The 21,342-nt window shown below is 39.4% G+C and overlaps 1 protein-coding gene across 1 annotated transcript; it reads right to left on the minus strand.

Moving 5' to 3' along the window:
• Nucleotides 1–272: 272 nt before the first annotated feature.
• On the minus strand, nt 273–1,944 carry LOC130463971 (uncharacterized). Its single transcript, XM_056833297.1, has 2 exons — nt 858–1,944; nt 273–760 (listed from the first exon to the last, which is right to left on the minus strand). Exons 1-2 carry the CDS (start codon nt 1,942–1,944, stop codon nt 273–275), a joined length of 1,575 nt encoding a protein of 524 aa, XP_056689275.1.
• Nucleotides 1,945–21,342: the final 19,398 nt, after the last annotated feature.

Here is a 21,342-nt window from a genome sequence, read left to right on the forward strand (position 1 = left end):
ATAAAGAGTTAAAATAATTTCATTTTGAAGACCATCTAAATCATCTGGATCAATAGTAGTAGAGCACAACTTTTTGAAAAAGGAAGACAATCTAGCCAACAAGTCAATTACTTTTGTAGCTTTAGAGGCCCTTAAGGCAACGGGAAGGATATCCTGCATTAGAACATGGTTGTCATGACTTTTGAGGTTAATCAACTTCCTTTGCTTCATATTCACACAACTAGAAAGGTTGGATCCATATCCATCAGGAACTTTAATTTTCTGCAAAACATTTAGGAACCTCTCCTTCTCCTCCATAGACATAGAAGAGGAAGCCGGAGCTGAGGCATGCATTCACCTCCGTTAGGATTAGTACTCAGCCAAAGGTGAGAGTTTATTCTCCATGCTTCAAGGGCTTCTCGATCATTCCTACTATCTCTACTCTTATCCATACTAAGAAGAGTTCCCAAAATATTCTCAGACACGTTTTTCTCAATGTGCATCACATCTAAAATATGCCTTAGAAGATTATGCTCCCAATACACCAAATCAAAGAATATGCTTCTCTTGGTACCAAAGTCACTTTCATCTTGGACATCATCGTCATCATCATGTCCTCTTTGCCTCTTTTTCGGTGGTGCCTTTGACTTTCCGTAAACATGCTTCACCTTTTCTTGCTGCCTCAATATATCAGTGCCGCTAGGAAGAGATGGGGCTTTAACCCACTCATTAGTTCCAAACTTCTCACAAAACTTGTCACCTTGACATCGATATGGGTGATCTGCAGGTAACCATTTTCTATAGATACAATAGCAAATCTTGCTCCCAAATCTATTAGAAGGCGTGGAATCTAAGCATATAGGACATGCATTTGTAACCTTTTATGCTCAAACCAGAGAGCATTAGATAGCCGGGAAAGTCATTAATATTCCAAAGCAAAGCCGCACGCAAATTAAATTTCTCTCTGGCAAAAGCATCAAAAGCTTCAACCCCTGTCCACAGCAATTTCAATTCATGCACTAATGGTTGCAGATATACGTCAATATCATTTTTGGGACTTGATTTTCCAGGAATAAGCGTGGACAGAATGAAAGAAGACGGTTTCATACATAACCATGGTGGAAGATTATAAGGAATCAACATCACTAGCCACGTACTATAAGTGGTGTTCATTAAACGGTAAGGATTAAAACCATCACTCGCAAGACCTAATCGAACACAACGAGGGTCTAATGCAAAATCACTGTGACGCTCATCAAATGCCTTCCATGCTAAGCCATCTGAAGGATGCCTTAAAATCTTCTTATCATCTTCTCCCAATCGCTCTGTATCATGCCATCTCATATCTTCTGCTGTTTCTAATGACATGTAGATTCTTTTTAGTCTCGGTATAAGAGGGAAATATCGCATTACCTTAGCTGGCACACCTTTCTTACAAGTATCCGTACCTTGATCACTTACAATGTTGCCCCTATCCTTAGTTTTCTTCCACCTCGATGTACCAAAAACATGACACTTGTCTTTCTTTAAAAATTCACCCCAATACAACATGCAATTATTCGGACAAGCATCAATCTTTTCATACCCAAGGCCCAAGTCTTTTATCATTTTCTTACTATAATAATAAGAAGAGGGAAAATCAAGTATTTGAGGAAATGCATATAGAATTAGCTTCAACAACATATTGAAAGATTCTATGGACCAGTGATTCATACACTTCAAGTGAAACAAGTGTAACAGAAAAGATAACTTTGAAAAATTGATACACCCCTCGTATAATTTCTCCTCAGAAGCTTCAAGCAACTTCTTATATGTCACATCTTCTTCTATTATAGAATAATCATATTCTACATCTGTGTCATAGGCCACGGGCACCTCAATCCATTCATCATCCTCTCGTGCTTCTAAATTTGGGCAATTGGGAGGCATATTAACACTAAATGCTGATCTTAATAGCCCTCCCATATTATCTCGACCTACAAACCCACTTTAGTTATCAAGGGATCCTTCACTAGTAATCCCTCCATCACTCTCAAACATACGCTGAAACGTATCCCCTTTACCATGAAAAATCCAATCCTTATATGGCTTATAAAATCCATTAAACAAAATATGCCTCTCCACTTCATTTACGGAGAACCATTTCTCTACCTTACAGTTCTTACATGGACATCTAATTTTTCCTTCGACTAGATCTTGCTTGGGAAACTCAATAAATTCCATACAACCGTCGACATATTCACGATGACCAATGGGTAGATCGATCCAACTTTTATCCATATCTATACGAAATTAGTAGAGTAATTAGTAATATACGTCGGTCGTAGAATAGGAAATTTTTATATGTACTTATTAAAATATTATGATCATTCTTAGAACCTTGATATATCACACGAGATTAATTTAAGTCACATAACACCTCCGTACACAACTCTTCTTAATTCATACAATAACTTATGGTTTTTTGTTTAATCATTCTTCCTTAGTGACTAATATTTGTTATCTATCTTCATCTTCTAAAAGTTATTACCCTCTATCACTTCCATATTATATTTTCTTTTTGCGTACAAGATCATACTTTCAACTTCACATGAATTTGCAAGGAAAATAAAGCATGTGCTTTTAGCGCACAAGGTGATACTTTCAACTTCACACGAAGACAACAATATAAATCCATTTTTTAAAAGGAGTAAGAGTACCTTAAGTAACGTGGCATCACATAATCAGAATTTATGGTAAAATTTCTTGGATTAAATGTAATTAAGCTAAGAAACATTATGCAGTGGGGATAATGTAATTAGACAAACAATACCAACACAAAATGCCAAAGCTTACAAAAATACCTACTTAAAAATTTGAAGCTATTATATCAAAACATTTGAAATTAAATCAACAGGAATACAATAGAAAGATCCAACTTTTGCATGATTGACGTAAGTTAAGATAGCACAATAAACGTCGGTATATGCTCATTGTATATATATTAGACATCGAGGAAATGTAAAGCCACGGAAATTATATTCTAACACTTAACAAACCTAACTTGCAGAGTTGTAGCCCACCCTTGTCCATACAAAATTAGGGAAATAACAATTGTCCAATAAAAAAACCTTAAACGGACTTTATAGTATACATACCTCAAGTATCAAAGAGTAGATGCAACGCACGAACCGATGCACGAACCTACGAACAACGCTAAAGACTCGCAGGAAACCTTGAACCGGTGTAGCAACGCACGAACTGATGCACGAACCTACGAACAACGCTAAAGAATCACAGGAAACCTTGAACCAGTGTGGTCGGCGAAACCTGATGATGTTGATAAATTATGGTCAAAATATAAGGACAACAACATTATCAGGAATTTAAAATCTAAAAAATATAGTAGATGAAGTTATCAACTTAAACAGAAAACACTATAAACATATCAATTCATGACCATGAATGCTCCATGAAAATGAACAAATGTAGGGAAGAAATGTGCTAAGCGCAGGTCAAAGAAGGGAGTTTTTTCTACATGGAAATTAAAAGCAAATATTATCTACAATCTACTCCGCGATAAGGGGATCAAGCAGTTGAGTTTACGAATGTCGTTATTGTGGGGCGACAAAAATACCAGAGGAGAGAGAAAGGAGATAGTGGTGAACGTAGAGGGACAGGAGAAGAAGTGAACTGATCAGAAGTGAACTGATCAGGACTGATCAGGATTGATCAATAAGTGAAGGAAATAATGCCCTTGGTCCAAGTATGCATTCTATGATAAGTCTAATAAATGCGGTTCAGTATTAATTAACAAGTTAATAATTCAGTGAGATCAAGTGAGCTGAATGCCTAGCTAGAGGCCGCTTCAGTTCAAGTGGAATTAATGATATTAATCCACAGCTTACTCTTGACTGAACCCGTAGGGTCACACAAATAGTACGTAAACGGATCAAGTATTTAATGGCATTAAATACTCCATCTATGAATATTCGGAATCGACGGATCTTGGTTTCAGTGGGAGCTGAGATCGTCACAGGCAAGAAATGAATACTCCGGAAACGATGATATTACCGGAAACGGAAATATGGATCGTATCGGAAATATAAATATTATCCAAGTCGTAGATGTTGCCGGAAACGGAAACATGGTACGTATCGGAAAATATTATCGGGAATGGAAATATTGCCAGAATCGGAAATATTGCCGGAAACGGAAATATTGTCAGAATCGGAAATATTATCGGAATCGGAAAATAATTCCGGAAACGGAAATATTAAATATTTGTTCGAAACGGAAATTAATTCCGGAATCGGAAATATTAAATATTGTTCGTATCGGAAATAAATTCCGGAATCGGAAATTTAATCGGAAGCATATCGTACGAATAAGCATCGGACGAGGCCTGCCGGACGAGGGCCCAGCACGAAGCCAGGCCATCGCCCAGCAAGCCAAGCGCGCCACACGAACAGCCAAGGCCACGCCAGGCCCAGCGCAAGGCCAGGCCCAGCAGGCCGAGGCAGCGCGCACGGCGCGCGCAGCGCGCGCAGGAGCTACGTGGGCTTGTAGCTCGCGTAGGCCTCGCTGCGTGGGCTGCTGCTCGCACGCACGCGCATGGGCGGCCCATCGTGGCTGCCGTGTGTGTGTGCGTGAGTGTTTGTGTTCATGCACGATTCCTAAAACATGCAGAGTTCGGTTAATGATTAAATTCCTAATTCTATTAGATAAATTAATTAATTAGAGTTCTTGTAGGATTCTAGGTTTAATTAATTTGTATCTGAATAGGATTCCAATTCCCTTTCCATACCCCTATAAATATGTGGCCTGGGTTCACAATTTATAACGAGTTTCAAAGTATTCAAAGTGAGTTTTTGAGAGAAAAATTCAATCACACATCTTGCTCAAAAGTGCCGAAAATTCTAGTACCTTAAGGGCGATTCTAGTTGGTCAATCTTAAGGCGGATCCGGACGTGCTGTGGACTATCTACGGAGGGACGACACTTGGAGTCCTAAAGACTTGTTCTTGTTCGGTTCGGGCGCAGCTAGGGAAGGCACGCAACAAAGAGTATGCATCTAAATTATGCTATATGATTATGTGTAAATAATATGTATTCCTGGGTTAATGGTTGTTTCCGCATGATTTATGTAATATCATATGTATCATAACCTAACAGTGGTATCACGAGCCCCTTATTATTTTCATAATCTAATTTGCATAAACATGGTTAAATATTACAAATTTGCAAGAATTAAAAGGGGTGATTAATTTTCGTAATTGTTAATTAATTGCAAATTGCGTTTATTTAATTATACGTACGCAGTTTTTCGGCAGTTTCTTCGTTACTCATCCAAATCGAGTGATTTTTGTGTCAATTCCGCATGTAAAAGGCATTCTAAAATTTTGACAAAAATTTTTATTTTTCTGCCGAACCCAGAATTCTCAAATTCGAAGCCTAACTATGACTTTTCGAAGGTTTTAGTTTTTCGAATGCAAAATTTCGTAAATTTAAGATGTTAAATTAAATATTTGCGATTCTTGTTGATAAATCTTGAATTTTTGATTGACCTACTGTATATGCTTAACAAGTTTGAATGCCTAGCCTTGTTAATTATGCAATCTAATTTGTAATTATGATTAATTTGTTGAAAATTAGAATAATTTAGAATTAATTTGATTTTCATAATTAATTATAATTTAATTAGAAACCTATGATTAAAAACCACCATAAAAATTGTAAATTTATGATAAATTTTAAATTTTTATGACCTAGACTTGAATCCATGTAAATCGGAAATCAATTGAATAATAAATTTTCGATTTTTCGCCCTAAAATTATGAAATTAATATTATTTATTAATTTTGTCATTAATTTTAAATAGAAATTTTAAATTTTATGCGATTCGTTCATAAAACTTGCACGCACAAAGCAATGGACGCTTCGTGTTACCCTTAAGGGGTGTTGTATAGTGCCGGCATGCGACGACGAGCAAGGGAGCTCGTCGCCCGTGCGGCACGAATGCAATGAGCAAGGGCGTAGTGCACGAGCACAAGGCAGCAGCCCTGCCTTGTGTCGTGTGCCACGAGCTATGAACAAATGGGCATGGGCGAAACGCAAGCCAAGGCAGTCGCGTGTGGGCAGCAAGCGAGCTGCGCCACAACGCGCACTGCCTCGCGCAAGAGCGCGCAGCCTCTCGCGCAGCGAGCGCAAGCTCGCGTGCCACGAGCGCTGCGCCCAGCGTTGCTCGCGCGCACAGCGAGCGATGGCTCGCGCGCACATCAAGCGCTGGCTCGCGCGCACATCGAGCGCTGGCTCGCGCGCACATCGAGCGCTGGCGAGCGCGCACTGCGAGCGATGGCTCGCGTGCGACGAGCGCTGGCGCGCGCGCACTGCGAGCGATGGCTCGCGTGCGACGAGCGCTGGCGCGCGCGCAGCTAGCACCACAGCGTGCGATGGCTTGCGATTGGTAGAGCAGCAGCTATGCGACGAGCGCATGGGCTGCGCGCATATGGCCAGCAATGGTTGTATGCGTGCGGCCCATGGGCGTGCAATGCATAGGGTGTTTGCGTTACGATTAGATCGTTTTGAATGTTTAATTTGAAAATTTCAGTTCACGTAATTTTAATTAATTTTAAAATTAATAATTTAAATTATTTTCTTGGATTTTAATTTTGAATATTGTAATTATAATAAATGTTATTTATTCTAATTATTTTACTAAAATTAAAATCATGAATTAATTTAAATAACGACTGAAATTAAATTAAACTTTTTGGATTCAATTATAAATTTATATGAGCTTTAAATTTTAATTAAAATTGTATGTTTCCGGTTACACTAGAAATACATTTTTATGTTTAAAATTAGTAAAGCATATGAATTTATTGGTTTAAGTGGGAGCGCTTTTTAGTCATAAACTCTTGATTAGGTCTACAAATCCTTAAGGTTAAAACAACTTGATTAGAATTAATAAGGACTGAATAATTGGTAGATTATTGGTGCCCTTGATTAATTGCTGCAAATGTTTACGTGATGCATAATGTGTTTTACTAACCAGCTATGTGGGCCATTCATGATAATGAATGGGTGAATGGTATATATTGTATATGTACTGTTTTGCAGGTTATGAAGTGACTAGTATGGCCCAAATAGGATAGAAAATATGGTCTGCGTACCATTAATTTGAATGTAATTGGTCTAAAGTACCAAAGTTATTTTTCAATTCAAATATGGTCTGCGAACCATCAAATAGTTGTAATTAGTTATAGCTTATCCTATTTGAAGAAAATGGTGCCTCCCACGGAGATTTTCAAGACGGACTTTGAAGTCAAAGCTCCAAGATGAAGTCGGGCCATACTAGATCACAAATATCTTATGCATGTTTTAAGTTATTTATTGTTTTAAATATGTCTTAAAATGCATGAGATCAAAAGCTTGATTATGTTGCATGATTAAGGATTTTAGTTCACTTAAAATCTAACCAACATAGTAAGAGCCTTAAGTTCCAAACTTAAAATTGAGTTAAAAGGTGCCATGCCAAAATATACACTTGCTTGGATATCCTTTACATCAATCTAGTAATAGTTTTCGCTCAGCGAGGTGTTACTTATTGGTCCTAAAGGGGCAAGGTACACAAATAATTGTGAGTACATGTTAGTTTTGGTGAAACTCAACGATATAAGTAAGGAGTCCTTTTATGTCGTGGCAAATTCGATAGGTTTACCTAATAAGTTCTTAGACGTACCTATCAACCAAGAATAGTTTCTAGACTATTAGCAAAAGGCTTTTGCTTACCTAAGATGTTCTAGGATTAAGTCGACAAACTGTGCTTAGTTCTTCAATGATTTTAGGATCTTGGAATCATTTTATTCACACCTGCCGGAACACATAATTTGAATAAAATGCTTAATAAACATTGAATTATGCATGTATGCTAGAATTTAAGTTTATTAAGAGAAACTGTGAATGGTTATTTATTTGTTTATTCTTTTCAATTGTAGTTTTTAATATGGCAAACAACAATTCATTCAACATTCGATCAATTCTCGAAAAGGAGAAGTTGAACGGGAAAAACTTCCTTGACTGGCAAAGGAACTTGCAAATAGTTCTTATGCAGGAAGAAAAGGAGTATGTCCTAGATGAGGCGATGCCCGAAGCTGCAGGCGACGGGGTCACTCAGGCAGCCCTCAATCGTTGGATTGATGCCAACAAGGATGTGAAATGTCTAATGCTCGCCACCATGAGTGCGGATCTGCAGAAAACGTTCATCAACTCAAATGCTTTCACAATCATCAGTGAGTTGAAGAACATGTTCCAAGATCTGGCTCGAGTCGAAAGATTCGAGACTCATAGGGAAATTCTTGAGACCAAGCTTAAGAAAGGCGAGCCCGTAAGTCCACATGTTCTCAAAATGATTGGACTCATTGAGAATATGAGTCGGCTGGATCAGCAATTTTCTCAGGAAATGGCTATAGACACCATCCTCCATTCTCTTCATAGTGGGTATGATCAGTTCAAACTGAACTACAGTATGAATAGTCTGGACAAAACGCTCACTGAGCTTCACGGTATGCTGAAGACCGCTGAAAAGACGCTCAAAAGTGATAAGCAGGATGTGCTTATGGTGCGTGGGGGCAAGTTCAAGAAATCTGGAAAGAAGAGGAATGCTAAGAAAGGTGGCAACAAGGCCAGCCCAACTAAGCAAACTGGCGCCAAATCTGCAAAGAGGAAGGTCAGTCAACCCACTTCTGAATCCGAATGCTTCTACTGCAAGAAGAAGGGGCATTGGAAGAGAGATTGCTTGAAGCTAAAGGAAGATCAGAAGAACGGAACAGTCGTTCCATCTTCAGGTATTTAAGTTATAGACTGTATACTTGCTAATTCAACTTCTTGGGTATTAGATACAGGTTGTGGCTCACACTTATGTTCCAATCCACAGGGACTAAGAAGAAGTAGAAAGTTAAGCAAGGGTGAAGTCGACCTACGAGTGGGAAATGGAGCACGGATTGCTGCATTAGCCGTAGGAACTTACTATTTGTCGTTGCCCTCCGGGCTAGTTTTGGAACTGGAAGAATGTTTCCATGTTCCAAGTCTTACTAAAAACATCATTTCAGTTTCTTGCTTAGATGCTAAGGGATTTTCCTTTTTAATAAAAGACAATACTTGTTCGTTTTATTTTAAAGAGATGTTTTATGGATCTGCTAGATTAGTCAATGGACTTTATTTATTAGATCACGACAAACAAGTATATAACATAAATACCAAAAAGGCCAAAAAGGATGATTCAGATCTCACCTATCTGTGGCATTGTCGATTAGGCCATATAAACTTGAAACGCTTAGAAAGACTTCAAAGAGAAGGAATTCTAGAACCATTTGACTTAGAGGATTATGGTAAATGCGAATCATGTTTACTTGGCAAAATGACAAAGCAACCTTTCTCAAAAGTTGGAGAAAGAGCAAATGAACTATTGGGTTTAATCCATACAGATGTATGTGGACCAATGAGTACAAATGCTAGAGGTGGTTTCAGCTACTTTATCACTTTCACTGATGACTTCAGTAGGTATGGTTATGTCTACCTAATGAAGCATAAGTCTGAATCCTTTCACGAATTCAAGGAATTTCAGAGTGAAGTAGAGAATCAATTAGGCAAGAAGATTAAGGCACTGCGGTCTGATAGAGGCGGTGAATATCTGAGCTATGAATTTGATGACCATCTGAAAGAATGTGGAATTCTATCAGAATTGACTCCTCCTGGAACACCACAATGGAACGGTGTGTCGGAACGGAGGAACAGAACCTTGCTAGACATGGTCAGGTCAATGATGGGTCAGGCCGAACTTCCATTAGAATTTTGGGGACATGCACTAAATACAACTGCACTCACTATAAATAGAGCTCCGTCTAAAGCTGTCGAAAATACTCCATACGAATTATGGTTTGGAAAGCCTCCAAATGTGTCTTTTCTTAAGATTTGGGGATGTGAAGTATACGTCAAACGATTAATTTCAGACAAACTTCATCCAAAATCTGACAAATGTATCCTTGTGGGCTATCCAAAGGAAACAAAGGGGTATTACTTCTACAATACATCTGAGAACAAAGTGTTTGTTGCTCGAGATGGTGTCTTTTTGGAGAAGGATCACATTTCCAAAATGACAAGTGGGAGAAAAGTAGACCTCGAAGAAATTCGAGTCGAACAACAAACTCTAGAGAATGCTCAAGATGACATTCAGGATGAAACTCAGAGATCTTTAGAAGAATCTGGTGAGAATCATGGTCAATCTAGAAATGTTACCCCGCGTAGATCGCAAAGATATAGATCTCAACCGGAAAGATACTTAGGTATTTTGACGAACGAGAGCTATGACGTTCTATTACTTGAAAGTGATGAACCTGCGACTTACAAGCAAGCTATGACGAGCCCTAGCTCCAAGCAGTGGCAAGAAGCCATGCAATCTGAATTAGACTCCATGTCTGAAAACCAAGTATGGGATTTGGTCGATTTGCCAGATGGCTACCAAGCCATTGGAAGCAAATGGGTTTTCAAACTGAAAAAGGACAAGGATGGGAAACTTGAAGTTTTCAAAGCTAGATTGGTCGCAAAAGGTTACAGGCAAGTCCACGGTGTGGATTACGATGAAACTTTTTCACCAGTTGCAATGCTAAAGTCTATTCGGATAATGTTAGCAATCGCTGCATATTACGATTACGAAATATGGCAGATGGATGTCAAAACTGCTTTCTTAAACGGCGTTTTAACAGAAACTGTGTTTATGACACAGCCTGAAGGTTTTGAGGATCCAAAGAATGCTAAAAAGGTATGCAAGCTAAAGAAGTCAATCTACGGATTGAAGCAGGCATCCAGGAGCTGGAATATACGTTTTGATGAAGCAGTCAGTGACTTTGGTTTCATCAAGAACGCGGACGAATCTTGTGTATACAAGAAGGTCAGTGGGAGCAAAATTGCTTTCCTAGTATTATATGTCGACGACATATTGCTTATCGAAAATGACATTCCTATGTTGAACTCTGTCAAGATTTGGCTTGGGAAATGTTTTTCGATGAAGGATCTAGGAGAAGCACAGTACATATTGGGCATCAAGATTTACAGAGATAGATCTAAAAGGTGATTGGACTTAGTCAAAGCACTTATATCAATAAAGGTGCTTGATAGGTTCAAGATGGCGGACTCCAAGCGAGGCTACCTACCCATGTCTCATGGAATGACTCTAAGCAAGACTCAGTGCCCAAAAACACTTGATGAGCGTAGACGAATGAATGGGATTCCATATGCATCATTGATTGGTTCAATAATGTATGCTATGATATGTACACGCCCGGATGTTGCGTACGCACTCAGTGCTACGAGCAGATACCAGTCAGACCCAGGAGAGGCGCATTGGACTGCTGCCAATAATATTCTGAAGTACCTGAAAAGGCACAAAGATGACTTCCTGGTCTATGGTGGAGATGATGAATTAATTGTTAAAGGCTATACGGACGCAAGTTTCCAAACCGACAAAGATGATTTTAGATCACAGTCTGGGTTTGTCTTCTGCCTCAACGGAGGAGCAGTAAGCTGGAAAAGTGCTAAGCAAAGCACCATTGCGGATTCTACAACTGAAGCGGAGTACATTGCTGCACATGAAGCAGCAAAGGAAGCTATATGGCTAAGGAAGTTCATAGGAGAACTTGGTGTAGTCCCCTCCATTAAAGGACCAATAGCCCTGTATTGTGATAATAACGGAGCTATTGCACAGGCAAAAGAGCCTAGACACCACCAGAGAGTCAAGCATGTACTTCGTAGATTTCACCTTCTACGAGAGTTCGTCGAAAGAAAAGAAGTCGAGATAAGAAAAATTGGAACTGTTGACAACATATCAGATCCATTAACTAAACCTCTGCCGCAGGCGAAGCACAACTCGCACACTGCAGCTATGGGAATCAAGCATATTGGAGAATGGCTTTGATGTCTCTGTTTAATGTTTTAAAGTTTTAGAGTTTAAATCTTTGTAAAACATTATTGGTTAATCATTCACAATAAATGAAATGAATTCATTTTTCCATTTAATTTATGGTTTATTAAATGATGAGTCCCTTCAATTTGACGATGTATTCAAGATAGACTGTCAGGACCAGTCCTGTGACTAAGAAATGTCTATCAAGTGAACTTGAATGTCAAAGGTTGAAAATGGTCCCTAATCGGAGTTTTCTATAAAATTGGACGCATAGAAAACGTTAGACGATTAGAATGCAAGATGACTAGTAGTTCTGTTTCTTGAACTGTGTGGACATGGAAATGTCATAATCATTTGCATTGATACTTACTTTGGGAAGACTAGTATCGGACAAGACCTATGAAACTTTACTGTAAGAGATGAAAATCTGTCATAAGTAAATTTCATTAAATTATTGGACACTAAATCCTCAATACCTGAGTGATTTGAGATTACTTGTTTGAGAACTGGTTGCTTTGACGTTGACCAACCGTCGCACCGTAAAAGGAGGCTATAAAGGCAACGCTCAGGTAATCACCTATCAAACGAAGTCTAATCTCAAGATCGCAAGATTGGGATTGTCCTCCCATAAATCGGGAGAAGATGCTTAAAAGTTGTACAAGGCCACTCGGAGAGCTAGAAACTGTGAAATGCATGGCCGTGCTCGGATGAATCATAGGCTATGATTATCTGTTTATTTGATCAGTTGAACTCTGAAACCGAGGAACACCTCTGGACGTAATAAGGATGACAACTCTTACCTTATGTTCAAGAGCAAGCATCGAGCGACAAAGGAATTAGGAAATGCACACTTGTCCCTAAGGACAAGTGAGAGACTGAAGGAAATAATGCCCTTGGTCCAAGTATGCATTCTATGTTAAGTCTAATAAATGCGGTTCAGTATTAATTAACAAGTTAATAATTTAGTGAGATCAAGTGAGCTGAATGCCTAGCTAGAGGCCGCTTCAGTTCAAGTGGAATTAATGATATTAATCCACAGCTTACTCTTGACTGAACCCGTAGGGTCACACAAATAGTACGTAAACGGATCAAGTATTTAATGGCATTAAATACTCCATCTATAAATATTCGGAACCAACGGATCTTGGTTTCAGTGGGAGCTAAGATCTTCACAGGCAAGAAATCAATACTCCGGAAACGATGATATTGCCGGAAACGGAAATATGGATCGTATCGGAAATATAAATATTATCCAAGTCGTAGATGTTGCCGGAAACGGAAACATGGTACGTATCGGAAAATATTATCGGAAATGGAAATATTGCCAGAATCGGAAATATTGCCGGAAACGGAAATATTGTCGGATTCGGAAATATTAAATATTGTTCGTATCGGAAATGAATTCCGGAATCGGAAAATTTAATCGGAAGCGCATCGTACGAATAAGCATCGGACGAGGCCTGCCGGACGAGGCCCAGCACGAAGCCAGGCCATCGCCCAGCAAGCCAAGCGCGCCGCACAAACAGCCTCGCCAGGCCCAACGCAAGGCCAGGCCCAGCAGGCTGCGCAGCGCGCACAGCGCGCACAGCACGCGCAGCGCGCAGCGCGCGCGGGCGCTGGGTGGGCTGCTGCTCGCGCGCACGCATGGGGGCCCATCGTGGCTGCCGTGCGTGTGTGTGCAAGTGTTTGTGTTCGTGCACGTTTCCTAAAACATGCAGAGTTCGGTTAATGATTAAATTCCTAATTCTATTTGATAAATTAATTAAATTAGAGTTCTTGTAGGATTCTAGGTTTAATTAATTTGTATCTGAGTAGGATTTCGATTCCCTTTCCATACCCCTATAAATATGAGGCTAGGGCTCACAATTTATAACAAGTTTTCAAAGTATTCAAAGTGAGTTTTTGAGAGAAAATTCAAACACACATCTTGCTCAAATTGCCGAAATTTTCTAGTACCTTAAGGGCGATTCTAGTTGGTCAATCTTAAGGCGGATCCGGACGTGCTGTGGACTATCTACGGAGGGACGACACTTGGAGTCCTAAAGACTTGTTCTTGTTCGGTTCGGGCGCAGCTAGGGAAGGCACGCAACAAAGAGTATGCATCTAAACTATGCTAAATGATTATGTGTAAATAATATGTTTTCCTGGCTTTATGGTTTTTCCGCATGATTTATGAATTGTCATATGTATTATAACCTAACACTAGGATTAAGTCGACAAACTGTGCTTAGTTCTTCAATGATTTTAGGATCTTGGAATCATTTTATTCACACCTGCCGGAACACATAACTTGAATAAAATGCTTAATAAACATTGAATTATGCATGTATGCTAGAATTTAAGTTTATTAAGAGAAACTGTGAATGGTTATTTATTTGTTTATTCTTTTCAATTGTAGTTTTAATATGGCAAACAACAATCAAAACATCATCATGGGTTCTGAGCTTATGGTCAAGCTGAACCTGACAAATTTTCTTGAATGGGAAGCTAAGCTAGTTGAAATAGTCAAACTCAATGGACTTGAGTATGTACTGTCACATCCCATGCCAAGCTACTATGCCAGAGACATGACCCCTGAGAGATTTTACGCCTGGGATGCGGATCTCAAAAAGGTTATGAGTCTCATGCTGAACAATATCCCTGATGATTGGGCTAAAAGGTTTGTAGCCTATGAACCTTTTACGCTCATCAAGAATCTGAGGGATATATGTCGTGGAAGTATGGAGGACAGGGACCTGAACGTCCATGAGTTGATTGAATCAATGTCTGGTCTAAAGGTTAGTTCTCCCAACAGGTGTTATAGGATGGAGGTCCAAGAAACACATGTTCAGCTCCTTCGCACTAAACAGAGGGTAGGCGTCCCACTGAGGTTCCATGTGGATCTTATGTGTTCATACTTTGATCGCCTAAGTCTACTAGGAACACCAATAAGCGAAAGGATGACAGTCTCTGTCTTGCTCAATTCACTACACAGTGGGTTTGGTCGCTTCAAGCAACTATACCTAAGTGAACCAAGAGAAGAAACAGTTGCAGAATTTGTTCACCTTGTCAGAAAGGCTGAAATAATACTGGACTGTGAAGCCAAAGATTTACTCAAGGCTAGAAAGAGACCGTTCAAGAAAGGTGGAAAGTCCAAGGGCAATGCTAAATCAAAGCAGGACAAGTCCACATCAAGCTGTCTTTATTGTGATGGAATAGGCCATTACAAAAGAGAATGTCCAAAGCTAAAGGAAGATCAGAAGAACGGAACAGTCGTTCCATCTTCAGGTATTTTCGTTATAGACTGTATACTTGCTAATTCAACTTCTTGGGTATTAGATACAAGTTGTGGCTCACACTTATGTTCCAATCCAAAGGGACTAAGAAGAAGTAGAAAGTTAAGCAAGGGTGAAGTCGACCTACGAGTGGGAAATGGAGCACGGATTGCTGCATTAGCTGTAGGAACTTACTATTTGTCGTTGCCCTCCGGGCTAGTTTTGGAACTGGAAGAATGTTTCCATGTTCCAAGTCTTACTAAAAACATCATTTCAGTTTCTTGCTTAGATGCTAAGGGATTTTCCTTTTTAATAAAAGACAATAGTTGTTCGTTTTATTTTAAAGAGATGTTTTATGGATCTGCTAGATTAGTCAATGGACTTTATTTATTAGATCACGACAAACAAGTATATAACATAAATACCAAAAAGGCCAAAAAGAATGATTCAGATCTCACCTATCTGTGGCATTGTCGATTAGGCCATATAAACTTGAAACGCTTAGAAAGACTTCAAAAGGAAGGAATTCTAGAACCATTTGAATTAGAGGATTATGGTAAATGCGAATCATGTTTACTTGGCAAAATGACAAAGCAACCTTTCTCTAAAGTTGGAGAAACAGCAAATGAACTATTGGGTTTAATCCATACAGATGTATGTGGACCAATGAGTACAAATGCTAGAGGTGGTTTCAGCTACTTTATCACTTTCACTGATGACTTCAGTAGGTATGGTTATGTCTACCTAACGAAGCATAAGTCTGAATCCTTTGACAAATTCAAGGAATTTCAGAGTGAAGTAGAGAATCAATTAGGCAAGAAGATTAAGGCACTGCGGTCTGATAGAGGCGGTGAAATCTGAGCTATGAATTTGATGACCATCTGAAAGAATGTGGAATTCTATCAGAATTGACTCCTCCTGGAACACCACAATGGAATGGTGTGTCGGAACGAAGGAACAGAACCTTGCTAGACATGGTCAGGTCAATGATGGGTCAGGCCGAACTTCCATTAGAATTTTGGGGACATGCACTAAATACAGCTGCACTCACTATAAATAGAGCTCCGTCTAAAGCTGTCGAAAAGACTCCATACGAATTATGGTTTGGAAAGCCTCCAAATGTGTCTTTTCTTAAGATTTGGGGATGTGAAGTATACGTCAAACGATTAATTTCAGACAAACTTCATCCAAAATCTGACAAATGTATCCTTGTGGGCTATCCAAAGGAAACAAAGGGGTATTACTTCTACAATACATCTGAGAACAAGGTGTTTGTTGCTCGAGATGGTGTCTTTTTGGAGAAGGATCACATTTCCAAAATGACAAGTGGGAGAAAAGTAGACCTCGAAGAAATTCGAGTCGAACAACAAACTCTAGAGAATGCTCAAGATGACATTCAAGATGAAACTCAGAGATCTTTAGAAGAATCTGATGAGAATCATGGTCAATCTAGAAATGTTACCCCGCGTAGATCGCAAAGATATAGATCTCAACCGGAAAGGTACTTAGGTATTTTGACGAACGAGAGCTATGACGTTCTATTACTTGAAAGTGATGAACCTGCGACTTACAAACAAGCTATGACGAGCCCTAGCTCCAAGCAATGGCAAGAAGCCACGCAATCTGAATTAGACTCCATGTCTGAAAACCAAGTATGGGATTTGGTCGATTTGCCAGATGGCTATCAAGCCATTGGAAGCAAATGGGTTTTCAAACTGAAAAAGGACAAGGATGGGAAACTTGAAGTTTTCAAAGCTAGATTGGTTGCAAAAGGTTACAGGCAAGTCCACGGTGTGGATTACGATGAAACCTTTTCACCAGTTGCAATGCTAAAGTCTATTCGGATAACGTTAGCAATCGCTGCATATTACGATTACGAAATATGGCAGATGGATGTCAAAACTGCTTTCTTAAACGGCGTTTTAACAGAAACTGTGTTTATGACACAGCCTGAAGGTTTTGAGGATCCAAAGAATGCTAAAAAGGTATGCAAGCTAAAGAAGTCAATCTACGGATTGAAGCAGGCATCCAGGAGCTGGAATATACGTTTCGATCAAGCAGTCAGTGACTTTGGTTTCATCAAGAACGCAGACGAATCTTGTGTATACAAGAAGGTCAATGGGAGCAAAATTGCTTTCCTAGTATTATATGTCGACGACATATTACTTATCGGAAATGACATTCCTATGTTGAACTCTGTCAAGATTTGGCTTGGGAAATGTTTTTCGATGAAGGATCTAGGAGAAGCACAGTACATATTGGGCATCAAGATTTACAGAGATAGGTCTAAAAGGATGATTGGACTTAGTCAAAGCACTTATATGAATAAGGTGCTTGATAGGTTCAAGATGGCGGACTCCAAGCGAGGCTACCTACCCATGTCTCATGGAATGACTCTAAGCAAGACTCAGTGCCCAAAAACACTTGATGAGCGTAGACGAATGAATGGGATTCCATATGCATCATTGATTGGTTCAATAATGTATGCTATAATATGTACACGCCCGGATGTTGCGTACGCACTCAGTGCTACGAGCAGATACCAGTCAGACCCAGGAGAGGCGCATTGGACTGCTGCCAAGAACATTCTGAAGTACCTGAAAAGGCACAAAGATGACTTCCTAGTCTATGGTGGAGATGATGAATTAATTGTTAAAGGCTATACGGACGCAAGTTTCCAAACCGACAAAGATGATTTCAGATCACAGTCTGGGTTTGTCTTCTGCCTCAACGGAGGAGCAGTAAGCTGGAAAAGTGCTAAGCAAAGCACCATTGCGGATTCTACAACTGAAGCGGAGTACATTGCTGCACATGAAGCAGCAAAGGAAGCTATATGGCTAAGGAAGTTCATAGGTGAACTTGGTGTAGTCCCCTCCATTAAAGGACCAATAGCCCTGTATTGTGACAATAACGGAGCTATTGCACAGGCAAAAGAGCCTAGACACCACCAGAGAGTCAAGCATGTACTTCGTAGATTTCACCTTCTACGAGAGTTCGTTGAAAGAAAAGAAGTCGAGATAAGCAAGATTGGAACTGATGACAACATATCAGATCCATTAACTAAACCTCTGCCGCAAGCGAAGCACAACTCGCACACTGCAGCTATGGGAATCAGGCATATTGGAGAATGGCTTTGATGTCTCTGTTTAATGTTTTAAAGTTTTAGAGTTTAAATCTTTGTAAAACATTATTGGTTAATCATTCACAATAAATAAAAAGAATTCATTTTTCCATTTAATTTATGGTTTATTAAATGATGAGTCCCTTCAATTTGACGATATATTCAAGATAGACTGTCAGGACCAGTCCTGTGACTAAGAAATGTCTATCAAGTGAACTTGAATGTCAAAGGTTGAAAATGGTCCCTAATTGGAGTTTTCTATAAAATTGGACGCATAGAAAACGTTAGACGATTAGAATGCAAGATGACTAGTAGTTCTGTTTCTTGAACTATGTGGACATGGCAATGTCATAATCATTTGCATAGATACTTACTTTGGGAAGACTAGTATCGGACAAGACCTATGAAACTTTACTGTAAGAGATGAAAATCTGTCATAAGTAAATTTCATTAAATTATTAGACACTAAATCCTCAATACCTGAGTGATTTGAGATTACTTGTTTGAGAACTGGTTGCTTTGACGTTGACCAACCGTCGCACCGTAAAAGGAGGCTATAAAGGCAACGCTCAGGTAATCACCTATCAAACGAAGTCTAATCTCAAGATCGCAAGATTGGGATTGTCCTCCCATAAATCGGGATGGGATGCTTAAAAGTTGTACAAGGCCACTCGGAGAGCTAGAAACTGTGAAATGCATGGCCGTGCTCGGATGAATCATAGGCTATGATTATCTGTTTATTTGATCAGTTGAACTCTGAAACCGAGGAACACCTCTGGACATAATAAGGATGACAACTCTTACCTTATGTTCAAGAGCAAGCATCGAGCGACAAAGGAATTAGGAAATGCACACTTGTCCCTAAGGACAAGTGGGAGACTGAAGGAAATAATGCCCTTGGTCCAAGTATGCATTCTATGATAAGTCTAATAAATGCGGTTCAGTATTAATTAACAAGTTAATAATTCAGTGAGATCAAGTGAGCTGAATGCCTAGCTAGAGGCCGCTTCAGTTCAAGTGGAATTAATGATATTAATCCACAGCTTACTCTTGACTGAACCCGTAGGGTCACACAAATAGTACGTAAACGGATCAAGTATTTAATGGCATTAAATACTCCATCTATGAATATTCGGAATCGACGGATCTTGGTTTCAGTGGGAGCTGAGATCGTCACAGGCAAGAAATGAATACTCCGGAAACGATGATATTACCGGAAACGGAAATATGGATCGTATCGGAAATATAAATATTATCCAAGTCGTAGATGTTGCCGGAAACGGAAACATGGTACGTATCGGAAAATATTATCGGAAATGGAAATATTGCCAGAATCGGAAATATTGCCGGAAACGGAAATATTGTCAGAATCGGAAATATTATCGGAATCGGAAAATAATTCCGGAAACGGAAATATTAAATATTTGTTCGAAACGGAAATTAATTCCGGAATCGGAAATATTAAATATTGTTCGTATCGGAAATAAATTCCGGAATCGGAAATTTAATCGGAAGCGTATCGTACGAATAAGCATCGGTCGAGGCCTGCCGGACGAGGGCCCAGCACGAAGCCAGGCTATCGCCCAGTAAGCCAAACGCGCCACACGAACAGCCAAGGCCACGCCAGGCCCAGCGCAAGGCCAGGCCCAGCAGGCCGAGGCAGCGCGCGCAGGAGCTACGTGGGCTTGTAGCTCGCGTAGGCCTCGCTGCGTGGGCTGCTGCTCGCACGCACGCGCATGGGCGGCCCATCGTTGTTGTCGTGTGTGTGTGCGTGAGTGTTTGTGTTCATGCACGATTCCTAAAACATGCAGAGTTCGGTTAATGATTAAATTCCTAATTCTATTAGATAAATTAATTAATTAGAGTTCTTGTAGGATTCTAGGTTTAATTAATTTGTATCTGAATAGGATTCCAATTCCCTTTCCATACCCCTATAAATATGTGGCCTGGGTTCACGATTTATAACTAGTTTCAAAGTATTCAAAGTGAGTTTTTGAGAGAAAAATTCAATCACACATCTTGCTCAAAAGTGCCGAAAATTCTAGTACCTTAAGGGCGATTCTAGTTGGTCAATCTTAAGGCGGATCCGGACGTGCTGTGGACTATATACGGAGGGACGACACTTGGAGTCCTAAAGACTTGTTCTTGTTCGGTTCGGGCGCAGCTAGGGAAGGCACGCAACAAAGAGTATGCATCTAAATTATGCTATATGATTATGTGTAAATAATATGTATTCCTGGGTTAATGGTTGTTTCCGCATGATTTATGTAATATCATATGTATCATAACCTAACAATAAGGACTGTTCAGAACTGATCTGATCAGGACTGATCTATTTTCTATGTTGTCTGAGAGTGCAAGTGTCATAGTCCATAGAAAGCTAGCTATTCCATTTATTACTCAAAAGTGATCACCATACTCCGTATTAAGCAGCCATATTATCTCATATTCAAGGAAGTTGACAGAACACAACACATAATTAAAGAGACTCTCAAAAGTTTTATAATAATATTAATCCTACCTTGTTCTGTCTAATCTAAATATTAGTCATTATAGATTACTCTTCTATTACGACTCATCAATTCCACGATCAATTATTTATAACTTGTACTCCGTAGCAATCAGTATGTATTACTCCACTTCTTAAGCTCTTAGCTAGTATTTGTTTGAATAATGAAATAAGAATAGTAATCACAATTTTGGATTAGATTCTATTAATTTGTTAAGAATAGAGTTATTCAAATAGAACGATAATCTCATGATTGAGCTTGAACTGATTTAGTGAAACACTCCTATCCGGTGCAATTGCATAACCTCTAAATTTTTTTCTGTTAATGTTTCCCATTTTTTCCCGAATAATGCGCAACACATGATGTATATAGTTAAGGTTCGATAGTTATATTAACAACACCAACATTAATTGGGATGCTTTCCAATTCCAATTACATTATTTATGTGTGGGATAAAGTAATTAAACCTAAACAACACCAACACAAATTAGGAGAAGAAGTGAACTGATCAGAACTGGTCAGGATGGATCAGTAAGGA

This window comes from Spinacia oleracea, chromosome 1 (assembly GCF_020520425.1).
Source record: "Spinacia oleracea cultivar Varoflay chromosome 1, BTI_SOV_V1, whole genome shotgun sequence".
Taxonomy (NCBI): Eukaryota; Viridiplantae; Streptophyta; class Magnoliopsida; order Caryophyllales; family Amaranthaceae; genus Spinacia; species Spinacia oleracea.